The sequence below is a fragment of the Neoarius graeffei genome, chromosome 4 (genome assembly GCF_027579695.1).
Source record: "Neoarius graeffei isolate fNeoGra1 chromosome 4, fNeoGra1.pri, whole genome shotgun sequence".
NCBI classification, from domain to species: domain Eukaryota; kingdom Metazoa; phylum Chordata; class Actinopteri; order Siluriformes; family Ariidae; genus Neoarius; species Neoarius graeffei.
This window is the reverse complement of record NC_083572.1, coordinates 69659601-69686204: the sequence shown is the minus strand read 5'-3', so window position 1 is coordinate 69686204 and position 26604 is coordinate 69659601. Positions and strand designations below refer to the sequence as shown.

Sequence of the window (26604 nt, the reverse complement as noted above, 5' to 3'; positions counted from 1 at the left end):
TGCCTGGCAGTAATGGCTCGGGGACATCAGAGGATCTGTTCTGGAAGCTGGATGCCCTGCAGACATTCATCAGAGATCTGCACTGGCCTGAGGAGGAGTTTGCCAAGCACCTAGAAAATCGGATGAAGCTCATGTCCAGCGACATGATTGAGTCCTGTGTTAAACGGTACATGCATATTGAGTTTGAAAATAAAAAATGCAAAGACGTGGTATCCACTATGTCATTATCTGAACAGTTGGTGTGAAATAAGCCTACTGCACCTGCAACACACTAAACTTACCACAAAACATTAAAGTCACCACCAACCAAACATGGATGCACACTTGTCTTCATATTGTGGTATAAAAATTACTAATACCCTTCTGGTCAACTCTTACATGTCTTTAGCACCAGAGCAGCATTTGAGTCCAAGCTGACCAAAAGTAGCCGTTCTACAGATTTCCGCATCCCACTCGCCTTATGCACCATGTTCAACGTGATGGTGGATGCCAAGGACCAGTCAGCTAAACTGTGTGCCATGGAGATGGGCCAGGAGGTAATAAAAAAGGTCTAATCTAATAAAAAGATCTAGAGGATTGATCTGTCAGGCTCAATAATGCAAAGGACCAAAATTAAAGTATGATAGTAAGTAGATTTTATTTCTAAAGCATGTTTAAAAAAAAAAAGTGTTGCCAGGCAAAACAAACCTCGCCCGGTAGCACTTATGATGAATATAAAGGAAGATATCACGAAAAAAAATAGGTACCCTATGGGTACATGTGGCTACTGCCTATAAATAAAACTGTTTTCTGATACCATGTCCATACAGTAAATACAGCATATATATATTTACTCTATGAGGCAGTAACCACAAAAATGAAGCGTAATCCAAAAATGAACAATTTAAAAATCACAGAAATAAAATATACCAAGTGTCTGTACTTTATATTATTCTACTCTTACCTCTTACAGTTTTCAAAACTGAAACCTCCAAACCGAGGCTGACACACACACATGCTGTCGCTATGACCGAAACTCTTATTTCCCAGAAATGGCCCAGGGCTAGAGCTCAGTGGAATGTACTTTCCCTCTGTAATAAGCATAAACATGTCTGAAGGCGATTTCTTTAGTCTAGTCCATTTATTTCGAATGGTGAACTGAATTGTATACACTCACTGGTTATTTTAACTGGAACACGTGTATGCGCACGCGCAGTGCGCAAAAGTTACACTCTTACATTCTTACAGCACGATGACATAGTGACTAGCGCCTCTATATGAGGCAGTAGCCACAACAAAAACAATTTTGACCTTTTTGGTGACCTTGACCGGATGACCCTCAAAGTGTTAGAGGTTCTATTTGAAACCAATGCCCATCTATCGTGAAAGTTTCATGAAGATTGGTCCAGCCATTTTCCCATAATATCGTTAACAAAAAAAAACAAAGAAACCCGACCAAAAACAATACCTCACCCCCTGGTGGACTCCATCCTGGGCGAGGTTAAAAAAAAACTTGTGACAATATATCCACAAACATTCCATTCATACACATAGTATCAGTGGTCTCCAAATGCTAATAAATAAAAATGTGTTTTGTCTTTGTTAGAAAAGTCATGCATCTAATGCTGAGAGAGACTAAAATTGAGTTCTAAAATGAACAGGAAGCCAGTGAAGTAATGGTGAGCTTGAGATCACACATCCAATAGTGTAATACAGTATACGGTATTTGAAACCAATTGCAGACAAATTTAAAAATAGTTCTAAGTTGCTCAAAGCTGCATTTGACCATATATATTTTTAGCAAAATTAAGGTTTGGGTCAAAACTTTAACAGACAGATCTATCCCTGAGCTAAGTGTGAAACCACTGATATTAGATCATCTGTTATCAAAAGTTATTCACTATTCAGTGATTTATTTTAAGCTTGTAAATGTGTTGTTGCTTTTCAGAAACAGTATCACTCTAAAATCGATGACCTCATTGAAGAGAGTGTGAAGGATATGATTTCACTTTTGGTAGCTAAGGTAAATATTTCAGTTGCCAACACAAGTGCTGAATTATAGTAATTTTATAGTGCAAATTGTGTTGGTGTGTGGTCACTGACCTGTTTTAGATTATATGGTGTTTTTGTGTCACGTGCAGTTTGTGGCTATTCTGGAAAGTGTTCTGGCCAAGATCTCTAGGTATGATGAAGGAACTCTCTTCTCTTCCTTCCTTTCCTTCACGGTGAGAATTACTAAGATATTATTAAATGACTAATGTACTAACCATGACCTACCTCACAAACAATCAAACAACCAACCATTACTGGGGACCAAGCAATAAAGCTGCATAGGCACCCATTGTGTTTCTGCCTTTTCTTACTATTCATCTTCTTCTGGCTAGAGTGTCTATGGCAGCCCATAGAACCATATAGTAAAAGGTTTTGAAATTTGGTACACTGATCGGGGATAGTCCCATGATACTTTTCACCAAGTTTCATGTTTGCACCTTGAGGGCAAGATGACCAATGGATCAAAATTTTAGATACATTTATGGATGTAACTTTTGAACCATAAATCTGATTTTCAAAAGTCAGGTACCATTGGAATCCTTGGCTCAAACAAAGTTCAACACACTCTGTGATGTCAATTTCTACCATGTGGGATTTTCCGCCATTTTAGATTTGATCAAAAACGCTTATGTTTTCACAGGTCACAAATTTTATCCAATCTTCAACAACATTATTTTCACATCAAGCCAAGCTTTTTGATTTGCCAAAGTGTTCACCCATTATAGCCAATCAAATTCAGTGGTGAAGCCATCAAATAGGAAGTGATGTCATATCTCAGCAACTCTTTAACATATAAAAACCAAACTTTTTGGGGGTGTCGTGGCTCAGATGGCTAAGGCACCATACCATAAATCTGGGGACCCGGGTTCGATTCCAACCTGAGGTCATTTCCCGATCCCTCCCCGTCTCTCTCTCCTGCTCATTTCCTGTCTCTCTACACTGTCCTATCCAAAAAAAAACCCAAACTTTTTAAATGGACTCAGGACCCCGTTTTGAGGAAACAAAAAAAAAACCCTGTCATTTAACCACCAGGGGGTGCTGCAATAAGCAAAAATGTGTTTTGGCTAATAACTGTTGCCATGTTTGCCTTAGGGTGGCATGGTGGTGTAGTGGTTAGCACTGTTGCCTCACAGCAAGAAGGTCCTGGGTTCAAGCCTAGTGGCCAGTGAGAGCCTTTCTGTGTGGAGTTTGCATGTTCTCCTCATGTCTGCATGGGTTTCCTCTGGGTACTCTGGTTTTCCCCACAGTCCAAAGACATGTGGCTAGGTTAATTGGTGGCTCTAAATTGACCGTGTGTGTGAATGGTTGTTTGTCTCTGTGTGTCAGCCCTGCGATAACCTGGTGACTTGTCCAGGGTGTACCCTGCCTCTCACCCATGGTCAGCTGGGATAGGCTCCAGCTTGCCTGTGACCCTGTAGAACAGGATAAGTGGCTACAGATAATGGATGGATGGATGTTTGCCTGGTCATGTTCTGGTCATAACACAGGCGGTCCCAAGGGGAAGACATGCCAATTTGTCATGACAACCTAATTGATGCGGCTGCCATATTGCATTGTATTGAAAGGTTTAAATAATTTTCACAGGCTACAAATTTTGTCCAACCTTCACCACAGATGATCTTCGGACCAAGCCTCACAAAATTATTTGTTGGCTTTTCAATTTGCAAAAGTGTCCATTACAGCCAATCGAAACTGACAGCAAAACAACCAAATGGGAAATGAGGTCATGTCTTAGCAATGCTTTGATGTATCAACACCAAATTTAGTAAATGGACTTGGTACCCAATTTTCAGGAAGTACAAAAAAGCTTTGTAATTTAACCACGAGGGGAGCGCCAAAATAAATAAAAATGTGTTTGGGCTAATACCTGTTGATGTGTTTGCCGTAGACTCATTCTTGTCTGCTGATACCTTGGGAGTTCCCAAGGCAGAGACATGCCAACTTTTCAAGTCAATATAATTGATCTGGCTACCATACTGGATTTTATCAAATGGCTTCAAATTTTTTACATACCTTTTGTCCAGTCGTCACCAGATTTGGCACAGATGGTCTTCAGATAAAGCCTCATGAAAGATTTCCAGCCATGCCCTTGACAAAATGACATGAAGTTTCAATAACTATGCCCTGCTGGGATGCTTGGCTCCCTGATCACTGATTGCATCTATCTCATCTCATTATCTCTAGCCGCTTTATCCTGTTCTACAGGGTCACAGGCAAGCTGGAGCCTATCCCAGCTGACTACGGGCGAAAGGCGGGGTACACCCTGGACAAGTTGCCAGGTCATCACAGGGCTGACACATAGACACAGACAACCATTCACACTCACATTCACACCTATGGTCAATTTAGAGTCACCAGTTAACCTAACCTGCATGTCTTTGGACTGTGGGGGAAACCAGAGCACCCGGAGGAAACCCATGCGGACACGGGGAGAACATGCAAACTCCGCACAGAAAGGCCCTCGCCTGCCACGGGGCTCGAACCCGGACCTTCTTGCTGTGAGGCGATAGCGCTAATCACTACACCACCGTGCCTCCCATTATTATTATTATTATTATGGTAGGTCCCCTACTGACCTGTTTTATTTTTCAGGTGAAAGCAGCATCAAAATATGTGGATGTCCCTGTAAGTATTGTCTTTTTGGTGTAAATTATGTACTAACTGTCTCTTTTTTGTCACAGGAGTGTCTAATTCACTCTCTTTGCAATCTGTCTTTTGCAGAAGCCAGGAATGGATGTTGCTGATGGCTATGTGACCTTTGTTCGTCACTCTCAGGACATACTGCGAGATAAGGTCAATGAGGAGGTGTATATAGAGAGGTTATTTGATGTAAGTAAGATGCCGTCTCCTCCATGCCTGACAAGGGAGGTTCCATCCAAAATGTGGCAAAACAATAGGGCACATGAGGGATAAGTCACATTTTGAGTGCTAAACTCTGAATACTTTCATCATGACAAAAAAGGCCGGCTTTATCGTGAGGCTCTCAGTCTCTCACTTCTCAGTGTCTCATTACTGTGAATTCTTGTTTGGCACTCTGTGCTCTGGTGTTGCACTAAACACAACTAGTTGCACCTTTGTGCTCTAGTGTTGCATTAGCTGTTTGTTGGACCTTTGTGCTTAGAACTCAAGGCAAAGTGTCACTACCACCACCAAGTGGATTATTTACAACAGTGCTCTCAGTCAATATGACCCTTGAATAATAAAATATGCCTACTGGCATATTTTTCCATATTTCTAAATATTATATGGACACGAGTGTTTTACGGGGAAATACACCACTCATATTTTTCATACGAACTACAGCTAGATGGCAACCATAACATATTTCTCAAGATGTCACTCAGGAAGAAATCGATGATTTGTTTTGATAAATTTGGGTATTTTTTGTTTGTGTGTTGATATAATAATAAGAACATCACACATTGGCTTGAAGATATGAAGTTTATCTTCTCCTGTTGAAAAACTCGCATTTTTCATACAAAATACATTGTGGATCTGAGTGACATATTTAACAGTTATTTCACGAAACTGAGACGTACATGAGCTGATAGCTGACAAGACGCGGTGCGTCGAGTTGGCTATAAGCCATGTATGATGAGATTGAGTGGAATAATTGTTTTATTATATCCACATTCACTGGATTTTGAGAAACAGAGCATTTTTATTTTTTGCAGATTTGATAAATTAAAACTTTATACAAAATGTCCAACAAAATAATTTCCGCTTAGAATGTTAGAATTCCACCTAGAAACTGGTAAAATGACAGTAGCATTTTGTGAAAAATGTGATAATAATTCTTGAAAAATAAAAAAGATACGTTCTTACCATCAAATACTTTCATTCCTTTTTTTTTGCATTTTTTTTGGGGGGGGTTCGAGTAGATTTTTTATTTCATCCTCGGTTGATTCAGCGAAACACTCTGCCATTTTGTTTTTCCTCTACTCACGGTATATGAGCTGATAACCTATTAGTAGAGTAGCCAATCAGAGTGCGCAATTGCTCATATCCAGTGAATGTGGATAGAATAATTCCCGATATTTCACTCCACTGACGTCACTCCCAGTGTTTTCCCGCAACATGACAAACCGGTTTAAAATTAAAGTTCTTTTGATAAACTTGCATATTTTTTGTGGATGTGTCCATATATTATAAAAGAACATTGCACAGTGGCACAAAGATATGAAGTTTATCTTCTCATGTTCAAAAATATACCACTCATTTGCTTTACTCACTTGTGAAATATACATTTACCACTTAAAGATAAACTTCCTATCTTCATGTCACCGTGTAAAACCCTCTAATTATGACACTATTGCATCATATTTGTGGTGCAATATGTAGAGGTAATACAATATAGTATTAGATATTAGATTATAAAAGTTATGTAAATGTTGATGCTTACTGGAGAGCACTGTTAAATTTAGAAATAATCCTTTGTGAATCATTTTCTGTATTGCACAGTGTTCTATGTGTAGTGGGCAGTGACTTATTTTGTGTTCAGTAGATTTGTACTACTTGTACGGTATGTGTGGAGCTTGCTGCTGAGTATGTGCACATGCACGTGTGTATAAGTGTGGTGAGGGTTGTATTGAGTTTGTGGTTCCATTTTGCGACAAGATGTAGCACAGCACATTTCAGCACACAAGGCATGCATCTGTGGTGGAGGCCAGAGTGTGTTTGTATTCGTCTGAGTTTGGTGTGTCTTAAAGAGGGTCTGTGTGCTTCTTCTGCTGTGTTTGCAGTAAATTTAATAAGCACCTTTTGCTAATGCATGACTGCTGGCTTGTTTCTCAATCCTTGTAAAGCGCATATACAAGCTGTTGTCATTTCACTATTATTTTATTTACAATTTCATGAGTATGGGGGCGTTCAGATGAGAGCTTGTATGTCCGAGGTGAATTCTATAACCAAAAGAAACGTGATCTCGTGAACAATGTGTAAACATTCTAATAAACAAGATTGATGTGGGTGGATTTTATTCCATTTTATACAAAAAATGAAGAAAAAGAAGAAAAGTACCTTTACATATTAATTTCTACTACTAGGGAAATATTCTGTTGTAGAGTTTAACATAAAACCTTTAAGAATTTCCCCAGTGCCCTTAAGAGTACAGACCCCTTGCACCGATGTCACATTTACATTAGCAACCGTCGCTACCCTAGTCCTGGGGGACAAGTAAACTTTGTTCACATACTAAAGCCAAGCAAAGATGTCCAACGTCTGTTGCTGTTGTCCGAAGAAAACTGCGGCTGAAAAAGCTTTACTACCAGATTACTTGGATAATCTAAGTCAGAAAGAAGCAAAAGATAGATACAGTGTCTTGCAAAAGTATTCGTCCCCCTTGGTGTTTGTCCTGTTTTGTTGCATTACAAGCTGGAATTAAAATGGATTTTTGGAGGGTGAGCACCATTTGATTTACACAATATGCCTACCACTTTAAAGGTGCATATTGTTGTTTTATTGTGACACAAATTATAATTAAGATGAAAAAACAGAAATCTGGAGTGTGCATAGGTACAGTATTCACCCCCTTTCATATGAAATCCATAAATAAGAGCTGGTCCAACCAATTCACTTCATAAGTCACATAATTAAGATCCAACTGTGTGCAATCAAAGTGTCACATGATGTCTGTATAAATCAACCTGTTCTGGAAGGACCCTGACTCTGCAACACTACTAAGCAAGCAACATGAGAACCAAGGAGCATTCCAAACAGGTCAGAATATGGGGTGGCATGGTGGTGAAGTGGTTAGCGCTGTTGCCTCATAGCAAGAAGATTTTGGGTTCGAGCCCAGTGGCCGACGGGGGTCTTTCTGTGTGGAGTTTGCATGTTCTCCCCGTGTCTGCGTGGGTTTCCTCCGGGTGCTCCGGTTTCCCCCACAGTCCAAAGACATGCAGGTTAGGCTAATTGGTGGCTCTAAATTGACCGTAGGTGTGAATGTGAGTGTGAATGGTTGTTTGTCTCTATGTGTCAGCCCTGTGATGATTTGCCGACTTGTACAGGGTATATCCCACCTCTTGCCCATAGTCAGCTGGGATAGGCTCCAACTTGCCTGCAACCCTGCACAGGATAAGTGATTCTGGATGGATGGATGGAAAGAATATGTCACCACTACAAACCTGACAAGAGAAGGCCGCCCACCAAAACTCGCACACCGGGCAAGGAGGGCATCAGAGATGCAACAAAGACAACACTGAAGGAGCTGTAAAAATCCACAGTGGAGATGGGAGTATCTGTCCATAGGACCATTAAGTCTTACACTCCACAGACTGGGGCTTTATGAAAGACTGGACAGAAAAAAAGCCATTGCTTAAGAAAACACATTTGGAGTTTGCCCAACAGCATGTGGCAGACTCCCCAAACACATGGAAGAGGATTCTCTGGTGAAATGAGACTAAAATTGATCTTTTTGGCCATCATGGGAAATGCCATGTGTGGCACAAACCCAACACCCTGAGAACACCATTCCTACAGTGAAGCATGGTGGTGGCAGCATCATGCTGCAGGGATGTTTTTCATCTGCAGGGACAGGAAAGTTGGTCAGGACTGAAGGAAAGCTGGATGGCACTAAATACAGGGTAATTCTGGAGGAAAACCTGTTTGAGTCAGCCAGAGGTTTGAGACTGGGACAAAGGTTCACGTTCCAGCAGGACAATGACCCGAAACATACTGCTAAAGAGTGGTTTAAAGGGAAACATTTCAATGTATTGGAATTGACTAATCAAAGCCCAGACCTCAATCCAACTTAGAATCTGTGGCATAACTTGAAGATTGCTGTACACCAACGCAACATATCTAACTTGAAGGAGTTGGAGCAGTTTTGTATTGAGAAATGGGCAAAAATCCCAGTGGCTAGATGTGCTACGCTAATAGAGACATACCCCTTGCAGCTGTAATTGCAGCAAAAGGTGGCTCTACAAAGTACTGACTTTTTTGGGGGGGGAGGGAATACCTATGCACATTCCAGATTTCTGGGGTTTTTTTCTTCTTAATTATTGTTTGTGTCACACTAAAACAATTTTCACCTTTAAAGTGGTAGGCATGTTGTGTAAATAAACTATCCCCCCAAAAAATCAATTTTAATTCCAGCTTGTAATGCGACAAAACAGGACAAACACCAAGGGGGATGAATACTTTTGCAAGACACTGTATACATGGAAATTAGAGTTTATTAGTGGTTATGATCCATACAAAATTCCTTGAAATGACTGGAGTGACAGTGCAGATTTGTGGCCTAGCATTAGCTGCATAGATGTTGGAATGTACCTTTTTTTCCCCGAAGAGTCCCGACACATAAGAAAAGTTAAAAAAAAAAAACCTACAAAAGCAAGAAAACCTTTGTGGAAAGAATTTTTTCCTGACGTCAGCTTTTAGGAACAGAATTTTACGAAAGTCAAAGCATTTACTCTCAAAGGACTCATACGTGAACTGTTGGTTTTATGGTATTCTTGCCTCTCCATGTCTCAACAACCCAAAGGACATCTTTACAGAGCTATTTGCGCACTGATACATTGATACTTATTATTGTTAAAGCAATATCTGAAGTGTTATTATTTGTAAAAAAAAAAATATATATATATATATATACACACACAGTGGTGCTTGAAAGTTTGTGAACCCTTTAGAATTTTCTATATTTCTGCCTAAATATGACCTAAAGCATCATCAGATTTTCACACAAGTCCTAAAAGTAGATAAAGAGAACCCAGTTAAACAAATGAGACAAAAATATTATACTTGGTCATTTATTTAATGAGGAAAATGATCCAATATTACATATCTGTAAGTGGCAAAAGTATGTGAACCTTTGCTTTCAGTATCTGGTGTGACCCCCTTGTGCAGCAATAACTGCAACTAAACGTTTCCGGTAACTGTTGATCAGTCCTGCACACCGGCTTGGAGGAATTTTAGCCCATTCCTCCGTACAGAACAGCTTCAGCTCTGGGATGTTGGTGGGTTTCCTCACATGAACTGCTCGCTTCAGGTCCTTCCACAACATTTCAGTTGGATTAAGGTCAGGACTTTGACTTGGCCATTCCAAAACATTAACTTTATTCTTCTTTAACCATTCTTTGGTAGAATGACTTGTGTGCTTAGGGTCGTTGTCTTGCTGCATGACCCACCTTCTCTTGAGATTCAGTTCATGGACAGATGTCCTGATATTTTCCTTTAGAATTCACTGGTATAATTCAGAATTCATTGTTCCATCAATGACGGCAATCCGTCCTGGCCCAGATGCAGCAAAACAGGCCCAAACCATGATACTACCACCACCATGTTTCACAAATGGGACAAGGTTCTTATGCTGGAATGCAGTGTTTTCCTTTCTCCAAACATAATGCTTCTCATTTAAACCAAAAAGTTCTATTTTGGTCTCATCCGTCCACAAAACATTTTTCCAACTGCCTTCTGGCTTGTCCACGTGATCTTTAGCACTGCAGATGAGCAGCAATGTTCTTTATGGAGAGCAGTAGCTTTCTCCTTGCAACCCTGCCATGCACACCATTGTTGTTCAGTGTTCTCCTGATGGTGGACTCGTGAACATTAACATTAGCCAATGTGAGAGAGGCCTTCAGTTGCTTAGAAGTTACCCTGGGGTCCTTTGTGACCTCGCTGACTATTACACGCCTTGCTCTTGGAATGAGCTTTGTTGCTCGACCACTCCTGGGGAGGGTAACAATGGTCTTGAATTTCCTCCATTTGTACACAATCTGTCTGACTGTGGATTTCTGGAGTCCAAACTCTTTAGAGATGGTTTTGTAACCTTTTCCAGCCTGATGAGCATCAACAACGCTTTTTCTGAGGTCCTCAGAAATCTCCTTTGTTCGTGCCATGATCCACTTCCACAAGCATGCGTTGTGAAGATCAGACTTTGATAGATCCCTGTTCTTGAAACAAAACAGGGTGCCCACTCACACCTGATTGCCATCCCATTGATTGAAAACACCTGACTCTAATTTCACCTTCAAATTAACTGCTAATCCTAGAGGTTCACATACTTTTGCCACTCACAGATATGTAATATTGGATCATTTTCCTCAATAAATAAATGACCAAGTATAATATTTTTGTCTCATTTGTTTAACTGGGTTCTCTTTATCTATTTTTTAGGATTTGTGTGAAAATCCGATGATGTTTTAGGTCACATTTATGCAGAAATATAGAAAATTCTTAAGGGTTCACAAACTTTCAAGCGCCACTGTATATATATATATTTTGGTCTAGACTTTCAAACAATATTGCAAGATTTTATTTTAATTTTACCTCATAGTGGATGGTACAATAATTACAAACCCTAACAGAATCAGCACATTCCAATTGTAGCTATAGTCATACAGTAACTATAATCCCCCTTATAATAATAATTTCAATAAATGATTAATGTTCAGTTCCCTCTTCATTTATTCTCCATTCAAAAGGCACAACTGAGTCACACAGGTTGAGAAGTGTGTAACTGACAGTAACAATTTTATGCAAAATAGTTTTTCCTGCCTTAGTTGATTTATTTCCATTTCACATGCATGCAGCTGTTGTAAAGTTCAGTCTGTTTGTGTCGAACTCTCTCGAACTGTAGGTTTATTCGTACACTCTGGCTCCATGGTGACATTTTGCACAGCATTGGGATCCTCTGATAACAGAAACAAAGCTTCAGCGCTCTCTGCTCTTAATCTTCTGTTTTTTTCAGGATATATTGTGCATGTCGCTCCTTGTTGGGTTTTTTACTGAGTTATGTCCAAGTTGTTTGCTTGGTGCCCATTCTGGGTTTTCCGTGTCGAATAAGGAAGCTGGTTCACCTGTAAGAAAATCAAACACTTTCATGAAGAAGCTAACACCAATGTGAACAGAAATAAAACGAGATTCTTATGCAAACTCTTCCACCCTTACCTCTGACTTTCTATTATTTTTAAATACAAGTTCTTACCTGAACTAAAATAGTCACTACAAATGTGGGTATTCGCAAATTTCTCTGGAGTTTTCAGGCTTAGATCTTCTCGTTGTTTTCTCATTAACCACTAATTTCTTTGTTGTTCTTGAAGCATTTGCTTCTTTGTTAACATTTTTCTTGATAGCGGGGAGATGGTAATACCTTTTATCCATTTCCTTATTTGAACGATTGGAACAACCAAAAACAGCATAAAAATTAATCATATTTAAGACAGATTAAGCCTTGCTTACACAAAAGATGGTGTCTGATTGTCCCCCAGGTGAAATTAGCATGTGATGCATGACGTCCTGTGCAAGGGGTTTATATACACATGCTGTGAGACACTGAAGGACATGCAGTCTTCCAGGTCCCATTTTATGAATCACCGTGGATGTATGTTTGTTTGTTTGTTTGTTTGTTTGTTTGTTTGTATGTAAAAGTTGTTTCATCATCTGTGTACTTGCTCCTCAAAGCATGGTTGGATTATTTTTAGATGCACTTTAATTTACATCCCAATCCCTTGAGAGAATTAAATATGTGCTATAAATGTCTTACTTGTGCCAGAATTGGGGAGGGGGGGTCATCACTCCTGCTAGGTATGCTTAAAGTAACACTATTGCCAAGAATATGTAATGCATTGAAACCCATGCTTAAGTGTTAAAATATATCTAGCATAAGCTTAAAGGTCTGTGCTCAAAACGATGCAGGAAGCAAGAACACATTTGTAATAAACTAGTGTCTTAAAGAAAAGTCCAGACTTACTCATCTGGACTTCTCAGTCTTTGTCTTTTCTTTTTCATATTTTCACGCCATCTCTTTCTGTTCTACACTCTTCTTTCTACCCTAAGGACACCACCACCATGCTCTCTTTTATAACAAAGTGGAACTTATCTCTAGATGTCCTACTGTTTGATCACATTCTGTTGAGTGGCATGATTTCTAATCAAATAATCTTCCTGTGTACATCTACTAGCATGACCACCTCCTAAAATTCTCACTTCATACACACATACACCGGCCCACCGACTCACCTGCTCCTTATGCATGCACTGCACGCTCGGACCAACTGACTGCTTGAAGTGGACCAACCTAACCACCTAACCCTAATTAACTTGACCAATCAAGTCTCTAATCATTATTCAAATCAGCAAATGCCAGCATAGGTTTTCCTTTTACTGGTCAAAGCAGTCATTGATCACTCAAATAATCCACTCATTGAAATAGCCTACCATTGCTCAGTTCATGTGTTTTGGAATTGTTGGAAATAAGACTGACATTTCAATATAATTACAAAAGTTGAGAAACATTTAGCCACATTTTGAGGTAGTAGAGTCCTTACAAATACTTTTGTAAGCAATATCCAAGCAATACACAACGAGTACTGTGCAAAAGTCTTAGGCACATGTAAAGAAATGCTGTAGACCAAAAAATGGCTTAAAAAGTAATGAAATGAAATGTTTCAACATTAAAAAATACTGTGAACAGCCGTAAGCCAGAATAAATGAAACAAAGTCAATATTGGTGTGTGAAGACCCTTTGCTTTAAAAAAAAAAAGAATAGTAGTCTCAGGTACGGTACAATGAGTGCAGTTTTATAAGGAAATGAGCTGGAGGTTTTACTGAGCATCTTACAGAACCAGCCACGGTTCTTCTGGACACTTTGTCACACTTGCTTCTTAATTTTGCATTAAAACCATTCATTATGTTTTCTTTTTTTTAATCTGAAACGTGGTCTTTTATGTAACATGCTGCTCAGATACAAACAAATTTTTTTCCTGTAACATTTAATTTTTTACTGGAAAATGAATGTTTGGAACTCTAAAATGTTTTTATACTGACTCAGTAATGTAGAAGTCATAAAATAGAAATCTATAACAAAGTTTCTATGAAAAAAATAGGGTGCCTAAGACTTTTGCACAATGCTGTATATGTTATGAATAGAGATGGCACAATACCACTTTTTCTTATACTGATACTGAAACCTGAAGTATCAGCCAATACCGATACCCATTTGATACTGTTTTTTGTTTGTTTGTTTGTTTTTAAGAAAATACTCAGCTTTAAAATGATTTTTCAGAATTGTAATACTTAAAAAATGCAGGAAAAAATACAGAGCTAAAAATACAACGTGGGCAAAACATCTTTCACAAAAAAAACCCCATGGAAATATAACAAATATCTCATCTCATTATCTCTAGCCGCTTTATCCTGTTCTACAGGGTCGCAGGCAAGCTGGAGCCTATCCCAGCTGACTACGGGCGAAAGGCGGGGTACACCCTGGACAAGTCGCCAGGTCATCACAGGGCTGACACAGACAACCATTCACACTCACATTCACACCTACGGTCAATTTAGAGTCACCAGTTAACCTAACCTGCATGCCTTTGGACTGTCGGGGAAACCGGAGCACCCGGAGGAAACCCACGCGGACACGGGGAGAACATGCAAACTCCGCACAGAAAGGCCCTCGCCGGCCACGGGGCTCGAACCCGGACCTTCTTGCTGTGAGGTGACAGCACTAACCACTACACCACTGTGCCGCCTATAACAAATATAATAAAGTATAAATTATAAATATTATAAATTAATCCAACAAAAAGTCTCTTTTTGCAGTATGAAAACACCTTTTCTATATGTTACAGGATCCGACCAAATTCCTTTTTTTATTTTTATTTATTTATTTAGTTAGTTATTTTTTATTGGCCATCATATTTTGCCGGTATTGGCCCAATACCAGTCCTGGGTATCAGACTGGTGCCATCTCTAATTACAAAGAAACATTCCACTTCCAAATCATTCCAACTTGCTGCATCAGACAATGGCAAAACCAGAACAATCATGTCTGATATGAGAAATAGCATTTCAGTCGAGCCATCTGATCATATTAACTCTGAATTCATTATTTCAAAGCATCAGCTATAAAAAGTCTGAGTTTCCAAGAGGCACCTGAATGCAGCATTCGTATGGATCGTTACCTAGAGTTAGTGATAAGTTAATGAGATTTAAACTAAGAAATATCAGTATTATATGTTGATTGGCAAGTGGCAGTCGCTTGACTAAACAATGACTTCCAAATCTTACAAGGAAAAAAAAAAAATCACAATTCCCAAATATATACCAAGTCACTCCACAGGATCCTGCTATTAACTATTTTTTCCACTATAAGAGATTATCACTTCATCCATAACACAAACCCTGTGCTGTTCTCTTTGAACTATACCTAAGATGTTTGGTATGCAATTTCGAATACACCTGAGCTTTCATATATCAGTATTCCAGCTAGCTTTCCAAGAGGGCAGGGTGCTGATGATTATCGCGGGCAATTTTTCATGCCTCTAGGGCAGTTTTGCGCACATCACTATAGACAAAGAATCTATCATGCAAAATTAGCCATACTGGGCAACTATGCAAGGTACTAACCCCATTTCCAGAAAAGTTGGGATATTTTCCAACATGCAATAAAAACAAAAGTCTGTGATTTGTTAATTCATGTGAACCTTTATTTAACTGAGAAAAAGTACAAAGAAAATATTTTCAGTAGTTTTACTGACCAACTTAATTGTATTTTGTAAATCAAAACGATGTTAGAATTTGATGCCTGCAACACATTCAAAAATAATTTGGACAGAGCCATGATTACCATTGTATTACATCACCTTTCCTTTATTAACATTTTTTATTAGTATGGGAACTGAGGATACTAATTGTTGCAGTTTTTCAATTGGAATTTTTGTCCATTCTTGCTTGATACAAGACTTCAGCTGTTCAACAGTCCATAATCACTGTTGTCTGATTCTCCTCTGGAGCACTTGCATGTGACGTCACAGCCGATCCAGATTGTGACAGACGCCATCTTGTAGGTCAAACGCCATATTCCGCCTTCTACTTCTACTTCTGCTTTTACTTCTACCTTTTCTTCTGGAAAACCCTACTATATACAATTCTACTACAACAGCTGCGGCTACAAGCTCTCCCTACCTGTGCACGTTTTTTATGTTTTTTGTGTGTATTTTTGCGTGTTGTTCGTCTGTACCGGACTTCAATATCCACTACAACCGTATGGACTTACTGGATATTGGTTTCCAGCAGAAAATGATGGTTTGTAGCGATTTCCATCGCATGCACAACATTCTGGATGAGATAGCGAGACCAGCGGGGTCTCCGTGGATTGTTATCGGAAGCAAAGCGAAGGAGGCGGCGTCGGGAGAGGAAGCAAAAGCGAGGCTGCAGAGCCGGCCTGTTGACTAAGCTCAGAAAACAGCCACTCAAACCTCCACTGCCAAGCCTCTCCCTCTCCAACGCCAGATCCATGTAAACAAGACGGACGATTTGGAATTACAGCTGGAATTACCTTATTCTATTCTATAATTGGCTGGTCAGTGCTATACTCAATACTTAAGTGACTTACAAAAAAAAAAAAACTTAAGTGACTTACCCATCCAATGAGGATTCTTGTTTACAAGATGCCACATCTGAGTCGCTGACAAATCCTGAATTTCTGTAAAGATAACTGTCCAGAGATTTATAAGCACGCAGTGCTTCACCACTGAACAGCGAGGGAAAGTTAATGAGGTAATTATACACGTCTGGGTATTCCGCTGGCAGTTCAAAATCTGGTCGTGAAAACTCCGTCCGGTAAGCCATAAGGGTCACTAATCTGTAGATCGTTTATTTTAGACATATATCTAGGTATCTGTTCATTAGAAAAATGAGCCGTGTAGTCCATCGGTTGAAATTGATCCATTCTGTACACGAGTGCAGCAGTATTCAGCGGTGTTTTTGACCGACAAGATGGCGGTTGTGTACTTTCCGGTCACGTGACTGCAAGATCTCTATAGGAGACAGATCTGGATTGGCAACAGGCCAGTCAAGCACATGCACTCTGTGTCTACGAAATCATGCTGTTGTAGCCCATGCAGAATGAGGCCTGACATCGTCTTCCTGAAATAAGCATGGACTTTCTGGGAAGAGACATTACCTTGATGAATAGGTCTCTCTAAAATCCCAATCTATGCCCCAATATATGGTACCTTCACACATGCAACTCACCCATGCTGTGGGCCCGGATGCACCCCCATACCATCACAGATGGTGGCTTTTGCACCCTTCTCTGATAATAAACTGGATGGTCATGTTCACCTTTGGCATGGAGAACTTGATGTCTGGTTTTCCCAAAAACATGCTGAAATGTGGACTCATCTGACCACAACACACGTTTCTACTGTCTTTTGGTCCATCGGGGAGGAGTTTAAACCCAGAGAAATCGGCAGCATTTCTGCACAGAATTGATTAATGGCTTCCTCCTTGTGTAATACAGTTTCAGGTTCCATTTCTGGATGCAGCGGCAGACTCTGTTAAGTGACACCAATTTCCCGAAATACTCCCGAGCCCATGTGGCTATATTTGTCACATTAGCATGACGGTTTCTCAGGCAGTGCCGCCTGAGGCTTGAAGGTCACGCACATTCAACAGTGGTTTCCTACCTTGCCCTTTACACACTGAGATGTCTCTGAACTCCCTGAATCTTTTCACAATATTATGAACTGTAGATTTTGAAAGACCTAAAATCTTGCACTGAGAAATGCTCTTTTTGAATTGACTAACAATTCTCTCATGAATTTTGGCATAAAGCAGTGAGCCACGACCCATCCTTGCTTGCAAATACTGAACCTTTGGTCCATGCTCCCTTTATACCCAATCATATTACCAATTAACTTGCTTATTGTGGAATCTTCCAAAATTGTGGTACTTGAATATCCTATAAACTCTTCAGTCTTATTTTGCCTCTGTCCCACCCTTTTTTTTTTTTTAAGTGTGTTGCAGGCATCAAATTCTAGTTTTGTTTATATTTAATGTGGTTAAATATTAGTGGTTTCAATCCAATTGCAGTTAGCCTCAACTAGGGCTAATGTTAGTTAATACTATTAATAATAGTAATATTAATAGTGTTAATCGATAATTAATATTAGTCTGGGATATTAATGTTAGATTAGATCTAGTCGCATTAATGTTAACGTTAACATTAGTAACTAGATTTTCATTATTGTATTCATTATAGACTCACTATTGTAATATAGATATTTAGACAGTGCCTAAAAGGAGAGCTCCCGATGAGTGTATGAGCAAAATATTTGCAAGGGCACAAAATCAACCTGAATAGAATAATGAAAATAATAATAATAATAATAATAATAAGCTTAAATAATCCAGTTTCTCCACAAGACTTGAAAGTTAAGCTTGAGTAAGCTTAATTTATTTGCAGGCATTGACCATTCTCGCATTGCAATTTCAAAGGATAAAAAGTTGTAAATCACCATTTCGTTGCGACTTTCCTGCTTTTATATAAATTTGGACATGGCATTGTATTTGAAGGCAGGGTGTAAGTTCTGGATGGCAGGGCACAGTGCCCTGGTAAAATAAACTGGCTGGAACACTGTTTTATATATATGTGTGTGTGTTATTTGATATTTTAAAAGCATAGAAATGGTTTAAGATAACAGTACAAATTGCCTTGCCTGCAGATTCTTCCCATTCTCACTTTCTCACTTTATATATTGTTTTCGAAGTTTTCTGGTTATGATCATACTGAAGTTTGCTGCTTTGACTTGAAGAATGTTCTGTTGAATTCGGGGATGTTTGCAGAATATTTGAGTTTAAAGTTAATAGCATGGAAAATTAATTTCATTTCAGGGGTTCGTTGAACATATTCAGCATAGTTCTGTTTGCACAGGCCAAAAGTGATCAGAAAAGTCATATTTTCAGATTTAAACTTTTTCTGTAACTATTCACATTTTAATTCCCTTGGATCGGAATCTGAATAATTGAGGCTTTATTTTAAGAATTCTGATCTAAACTGTTTAGAATTCAGACTATGCTGTGTAAATACACTAAGAATTGTTTTGTTATTAATTATGCAACTAATTAATGCATGATTTATGTACTTTTTTGCAGATGGTCATATTGCTGCCTCTGTAAATTAATTTTAAATTGCTTGACTAACCTAGTGCTATGTGAGGGTGTGACTGTCTGTGGTGGTATGCATTCTGTGTGTTTTTGTGCGCGTGTGTGTGTGTGCCTTTATATTTGTCTCTGCATGTGTTGTATGTGTGTATGAGATGTGTGTCTGTGGGTGCAGGTATGTTTTTGTACCCGAGAGTGAATATTCATGTGTAGTCATGAGTACTGTAGCGTGACTACATCTGTGTATGTATGCAATGTAAACCGATATACATGTATATATGTCCAGACATTCTAGTCTCTTGCATGGGTTCGTTTGTGGGTGTGTGTGGGTGTGTGTGTTTTGCTGGAGAACGCTGTGTTTGTGTGCATTACAGCAATGGTATACAGCCACCATGAATCTGCTGGGGACTTGGCTCACTGACCGAATGGATCAACAGCTCCATGTCTACCAGCTCAAAATCCTCATCAGGATTGTAAAGGTACTGTGTACATGGGAATGAAGCATTTGGAAAAATAATAATAATAATAATAATAATAATAATAATAATAATAATAATAATAAAAAACCTTAAAATGCTCATAAACCATGTGCAGAAACTGAGCATCCTCTTCCACTTTTCTTTTTTTCCATAAGAATTGTATTTTGGTATGTTTTATTTAATATCAATTTTACTTATTAATATTCATCAGTTCATATTTGTAATTCATGGATGTTCTATTGGCATCTTTGCGAAAGAATAACAAAATGGTCATATACAGTGGCATGCAAAAGTTTGGGCACCCTTACTGAAAATGTCTATTACTGTGAATAGTTAAGTGAGCAGAAGATGAACTGATCACTAAAAGGCATAAAGGTAAAAACGACACATTTCTTTTCAGCGTTTTCTGCAAGATTTGTGTATTATTTTTGTTTTGTACAATTGGAGAGTGAAAAGAAAAAGGAACACCATGTGAAAGTTTGAGCACCCTAATACATTTGAGTTCTCAGGTAACTTTTACCAAGGTTCCAGACCTTAATTAGCTTATTGAGCTGTGGCTTGTTCAAATTCTTCATTAGGAAAGGTCAGATGATACAGATTTCAAAGCCGTATAAATTCTCTGACTCCTCAAACTTGTCCCTAAAATCAACAGCCATGGGCTCCTCTAAGCAACTCCCTCGCATTCTGAATAATAAAATAATTGATGCTCACAAAGCAGGAGAAGGCTACAAGAACATAGCAAAGTGTTTTCAGGTCGCTGTTTCCTCAGACTGTAATGTTATCAAAAAATGGCAGCAAACAGAAACAGTGGAGATCAAGGTGAGGTCTGGAAGATGAAGAAAACTTTCTGAAAGAACTGCTCGTTGGATTGCTAGAAAGGCAAATAAAACCTCTGTTTGACTGCAAAAGACCTTCAGAAAGATTTAGCAGACCCTGGAGTGGTGGTGCACTGTTCTACTATGCAGTGACACCTGAACAAATATGACCTTCATGGGAGAGTCATCAGAAGAAAACCGTTCCTGCGTCCGAGCCACAAAATTCAGCGTCTGAAGTTTGCAAATGAACATCTAAATAAGCCTGATGCATTTTGGAAACAAGTCCTGTGGACTGATGAAATCAAAATAGAACTTTTTGGCCGCAATGTGCAAAGGTATGTTTGGAGAAAAATGGGTGCCAAATTCCAGGAAAAGAACACCTCTCCAACTCTGAAGCATGGGTGTGGATCTATCATGCTTTGGGGTTGTGTTGCAGCCAGTGGCACAGGGCACATTTCATTGGTCGAGGGAAGCATGGATTCGAATAAATACCAGCAAATTCTGGAAGCAAACATCACACCATCTGTAAAAAAGTTGAAGTTAAAAAGAGGATGGGTCCTACAATAAGACGATGATCCAAAACACACCTAAATCTACAATGGAATACCTCAAGAGGCACAAGCTGAAGGTTTTGCCCTGGCCCTCACAGTCCCCTGACCTAAACATAATTGAAAATCTGTGGATAGATCTCAAAAGAGCAGTGCGTGCAAGACAGCCCAAGAAACTTGTAGAACTGGAAGCCTTTTGCAAGGACGAATGTGTGAAAATCACCCAGGTCAGAACTGAAAGATTATTAGCTGGCTACAAAAAGTGTTTACAAGCTGTGATACTTGCCAAAGGGGGTGTTAGTAGGTACTAACCATGCAGGGTGCCCAAACTTTTGCTTCAGACTGTTTTCCTTTTTTGTCATTTTGAAAATGTAAAAGATGAAAATAAAAAATTTTTTTTGCTTAAAATATAAAGGGAATGAGTCACCTTTAACTTTATGCCTTTTGGAGATCATTTCATCTTCAACTTGCTTAACTGTTCACAGTAACAGCAATTTTGACCAGGGGTGCCCAAACTTTTGCATACCACTGTAGAATAAATGTATTCATTCAAAATTCTTACTGAAATAATAGCAAAAAACCAAACAAACACACTTATTTTTGTCCTCACATTAGTCTCATAAGAACTTTTATTTTAAATAATGATATTTTCTCTCCAAAATGTGCTACATTTATTGACACCTCTAAGGATTATTTAAAATTAAATTCAAACAAACTGTTATCCTTAAAAATGATAACTTTTAAATTGCTCTCAGGCACCAGAAACTCTATTGCTGCCTCGGACCATTTCTTGGGGCATAAATGTGAAATTGCACATCTGTAAAATCCCTGTCATCCATCATCATAAGGACACCCAACACAATAAAGACCATGCAATGGATATTAAAAATACATTAGTATTTATAAAAGCATCATAAATTCTGTATACTATCATTATATTTCAGTCCAAACTAGGTTGCCTCTGCCTGGATATTCGGTGATTTATTGAGCTTTCATCAGGTTAATGATCCCAAACGCATAAATGGTTAAAGAATCACAAGGGACAAAACTGATCTGAAATGGCCAATAATTCAGAAAAAATACTGTATACTGTCAGCCATAATCAGTGACCATTAACAGGCAAAGTGAATAACACTGCCTGGCCACAAAAAATAAAATATATTTTTTTTTAAATCACCAATTGGATTTAAATAAGCAAATAGTTAAGAGCCTTTGATTGGATAATTACTGCAGTGATTAATATGTTTCAGCTGGCAACAATTATTTTAACTGATGCAGTGAGTAGCTTCTCATTTCTTCAACAACCATGTTGGAAGACGTATCCTATAGCCATGGAAAATATGTTACTGTGTTTTTGAAAGGTCGACTTATTGGCCTGCCTCAAACAAAGAATTCAACTAAGGATATTGCTGAAATGACTGGAATTGGCTTAAGAATTCAGAAAAAAAGAACTTGACTGACCATGATCAGAGATCACTTAAACATTCTGTGAAGTCAAACCATTTCTTGGCGAGGCAGTGTATTAGGCAGCAAGTGAACAGTCAGTTCTCAAAGTTGATGTGTTGGAAGCAGGAAAAATGGGCAAATGTAAGGATCTACAACTTTGACAAGGGCCAAATTATGATGGCTAGACAACTGGGTCAGAGCACCTTCAAATTGGCAGGTCTTGTGGGGTGTTTCCAGTATGCTTGCCCTGTATGCTTAGTAACTACCAAAATGGTCCAAGGAAGGACAACTGGTGAACCAGTGACAAGGTCATGGGCCCGCAAGGCTTACTGATGCACACGGGGAGTGAAGGCTAGCCTGTCTGGTCTGGTCCAACAGAAGAGCTATTATTGTACAAGTTGCTGAAAAAGATAATGCTGGCTATGATAGAAAGGTGTCAGAACACAGTGTATTGTTGCTTGCTGCATATGGGGCTGGGTCGCCGCAGACCGGTCAGACTGCCCATGCTGACCTCTGTCCACTGCCAAATGCATCTACAGTGGGAGCATCATAACTGGACCATGTAGCAATGGAAAAAGGTGGCCTGGTCTGATAAATCACATTTTCTTTAACATCATGTAGACAGCCAGGTGCATCACTTACAGTGTCTTGCATAAATATAGCCTAGTAAACTAGACCCACCCGCCTAGCGGCCAAAAATATTTTTGCCTAGCGAGTGGGTCTAGCCTCGCACCATATAAACAAAAACACACCGGGCATCAAATCGTGCCCGCCAATCACAACGCAAGGTTTTTGTTTGGATTCTTTGGGCGGGCTTTTGCAGGAGTGACGACAAAGTTGCGCGACGCTGGAGAAAGCACAGCAGGAAAGATGGCTACGGGCTAGTGAACAGCACTAGTTTGACTCCGCTTTGGAATCAGTTTTAGAAGAATTAGACTTGGAGTTTTCGTTGAAACATGAGCAGGAAGAGGCTCTCCGCTCATTCCTTTTCAAGAAGGACGTTTTCGCTGTTTTGCCGACTGGCTATGGCAAAAGTCTGATCTACCAGCTGGTTCCGCTGGTAGCCAAAAGGAGGGGGCTAGTTTGTGCAGTACGAAGAATTAATAAACAGCTTTGAAACATTACTTTTTGATTGTTTCTTATTTTCCCGTTATTTTAAATTTAAGGGAAATTATTTCACCAAACACCACTAAATAAAAACTCTCAAAAACTGTTTAAGCAAACCCTTGAAAAACACTTGAAAAAAAATGAGTTATGTGGTACAGACTCCAAACTTGTGGTAATTATCTCCAAACTTCTTAATATCTAGAACCTGTTTATTAATTAATACGCATTTTGAAAAATTATTTATTTCAAGGCCTCCCCCACTGCTTTCTGTCGCTCTGACTACATCACAGTCACTGTTGCGCTGATTGGTCAGAGCATTGGCCTATACGCACAGAGACAGTTTGAAAGACAGCGGTTTGTTCCTCCCACCCCCTTAGGAAATGTCTACGGATCGAGGCCAGACTAAATATTCACATTTAGTCTGGCTTGCCAGGCTAGCATAAATATTCATCCCCCTTGATGTTGGTCCTGTTCTGTCACATTACAAGATGGAATTAAAATGGATTTTTGGAGGGTTAGCACCATTTGATTTATACATGCCTACCACTTTAAAGGTGAAAATTGTTGTTTTATTGTGACACAAACAAAAATTAAGATGAAAAAACGGAAATCTGGAGTGTGCATAGGTACCCCCCCCCCCCAAAAGAAAAGAAAAAAAGTTAATACTTTGTAGAGCCACCTTTTGCTGCAATTACAGCTGCAAGTCTCTTGGGGTATCTCTCTATTAGCTTAGCACATCTACCCACCAGGAGTTTTGCCCATTCCTTAAGGCGAAACTGATCCAACTCCTTCAAGTTAGATGGGTTGTGTTGGTGTACAGCAGTCTTCAAATTATGCCACAGATTCTCAATTGGATTGAGGTCTGGGCTTTGATTAGGCCATTCCAAGACATTTAAATGTTTCCCTTAAAACCACTCCAGTGTAGCTTTAGCAGTATGTTTAGGGTCATTGTCCTGCTGGAACGTGAATGTCCCAGTCTCAAACCTCTGGCTGACTCAAACAGGTTTTGCCTCCAGGATTGCCCTGTATTTAGTGCCATCCATTTTTCCTTCAGTCCTGACCAACTTTCTTGTCCCTGCAGATGAAAAATATTCTCATAGCATGATGATGCCACCACCATGCTTCCCTGTAGGAATCATGTTCTCAGGGTGATGGGTTTGCACCACACATGGCATTTCCCATGATGGCCAAGAAGATCAATTTTAGTCTCATTTGACCAGAGAATCTTCTTCCATGTGTTTGGGGAGTCTGCCACATGCTGTTGGGCAAACTCCAAATGTGTTTTCTGAAGCAATGACTTTTTTTCTGGCCACTCTTCCATAATGCTCCAGTCTGTGGAGTGTACAGCTTAACATGGTCCTATGGACAGATACTCCCATCTCCGCTGTGGATCTTTGCAGCTCCTTCAGTGTTATCTTTGGTGTCTTTGTTGCATCTCTGATTAATGCCCTCCTTGCCCGGTCTGTGAGTTTTGGTGGGCAGCCTTCTTTTGTCAGATTTGTAGTGGTGACGTATTCTTTCCATTTTTCTATAATGGATTTAATGGTGCTCCCTGGGATATTCAAAGTCTGGGATTTTTTTTTATAACCCAACCCTGATCTATACTTCTCCACAATTTTGTTGCTGACCTGTTTGGAGTTCTCCTTGGTTTTCATGTTGCTTGCTTCATAGTGTTGCAAAGTCAGGGTCCTTTCAAAACAGGTTGAGTTATACAGACATCATGTGACAGACCATGTGACACTTTGATTGCACATAGGTGGATCTTAATCAACTAATTATGTGACTTATGAAGTGACTTGGTTGGACCAGCTCTTATTTAGGGGTTTCATACGAAAGGGGGTGAATACCTATGCACACTCCAGATTTGTGGGGGGGGGTTCCATCTTAATTATTGTTTGTGTCAAAATAAAACAACAATTTTCACCTTTAAAGTGGTAGGCATGTTGTGTAAATCAAATGGTGCTAACCCCCCCAAAATCCATTTTAATTCCAGCTTGTAATTTAACAAAACAGGACAAATACCAAGGGGGACAAAATATACTTTTGGAAGACACTGTACCTGGAAAGAGATGGCAACAGGACGCACCATGGGAAGAAGGCAAGCTGGCAGAGGCACCAGGAACCCTTGGGTCCTGGCATTCATGTGGATGTTAGTTTGACAAGTACACTCCTTCATGGCAATGGTATTTCCTAATGGCAGTGGTCTCTTTCAGCAGGATAATGCACCCCTGCCATGTGGCAAAAATTGCTCTGGAATGGTTTGAGGAATATGACAATGAGTTCAAGGTGAGTTAGCCTTCACTCCCCACGTGCATCAATGAACCTTGGGCACCCATTGCCCTGTTGCCGGTTCAATGGATGTCCTTCCTTGCACCAGTTTTGGTGTGCATTAACCACTGGTCTAGCCATCACAATTTGGTCCTTGTCAAAGTCACTCAGATCCTTATGCTTGCCCATTTTCCCTGCTTACAACACATCAGTTTTGCATGTGTGTCCTCAAACAGTATACTTACTCAAAATATCACTCATACACTTCTATTCTTTTAAAATATTTTCATTAAGGGCATTGTAAATATCAAAATATTTAAATATACATGAAATATCTATTTGTATAAATACATAATCGTTAAAGATTAGACTTGTACAGTGTGTTCAGTAGTATTTGACTTTTTTGTGCTTTGTAGAAAAAATATCGAGATTTTAGGCTGCAAGGCGTTCTTGACTCAACGCTGAACAGCAAGATGTACGAGACGGTACGGAACCGGCTCACTCTGGAAGAGGCTACTGCCTCGGTCCGAGAGGGTGGCATGCAGGGCATTACCATGAAGGACAGCGATGAAGAGGATGAGGAGGATGATTAGAGCACCAAGCCATGTGGTGTGCTCTAAACCTGAGCCTCTCTGACCCCTACACCACCCTACCCTTTCCCCATAGCCTGGTAAAAGAGGATGCATGTACCCACTCTGATTACTCCAGTTAGCCACCCTAGGACCTCCCATCATCTGCTCGATATGCCCACAAACAGAGCTAAAGTCAAGAAAAAGATAGTAATTAATGAGTAAAAAGAAATATTAAAAAAAGAGTTCTAAAGAACATGACTGACTATTTTAGGTGTGTTATGTCATAAAGAATGGAAAAAACACAATTTTTTGGACTAATTTATTTGGGGATTTATTTCTATGTGTTCCTAAGCAATATGGAGTACCATTTGTTTGACAATGTCGAGTGAGATTATTAGGTGTGTCCCTGTCCAATACAATAACATATATGGCGCTTCTTTAACGTACTCTT

At 39.4% G+C, this 26604-nt stretch overlaps 1 protein-coding gene across 8 annotated transcripts in view; it reads left to right on the top strand.

The window, feature by feature from the left end:
- Positions 1–26259, top strand: part of cadpsb (Ca2+-dependent activator protein for secretion b) — a 168885-nt gene extending 142626 nt beyond the window's left edge. For all 8 annotated transcript variants that reach the window (XM_060918307.1, XM_060918306.1, XM_060918301.1 and 5 more), the window contains 8 exons: positions 11–166; positions 389–536; positions 1928–2002; positions 2121–2204; positions 4624–4656; positions 4753–4860; positions 19293–19397; positions 25998–26259. In XM_060918307.1, coding sequence (XP_060774290.1) covers positions 11–166; positions 389–536; positions 1928–2002; positions 2121–2204; positions 4624–4656; positions 4753–4860; positions 19293–19397; positions 25998–26174 — 886 coding nt within the window. In that variant the 3' untranslated portion in view covers positions 26175–26259. The remainder of the gene's footprint in view (positions 1–10; positions 167–388; positions 537–1927; positions 2003–2120; positions 2205–4623; positions 4657–4752; positions 4861–19292; positions 19398–25997) is intronic.
- Positions 26260–26604: the final 345 nt, after the last annotated feature.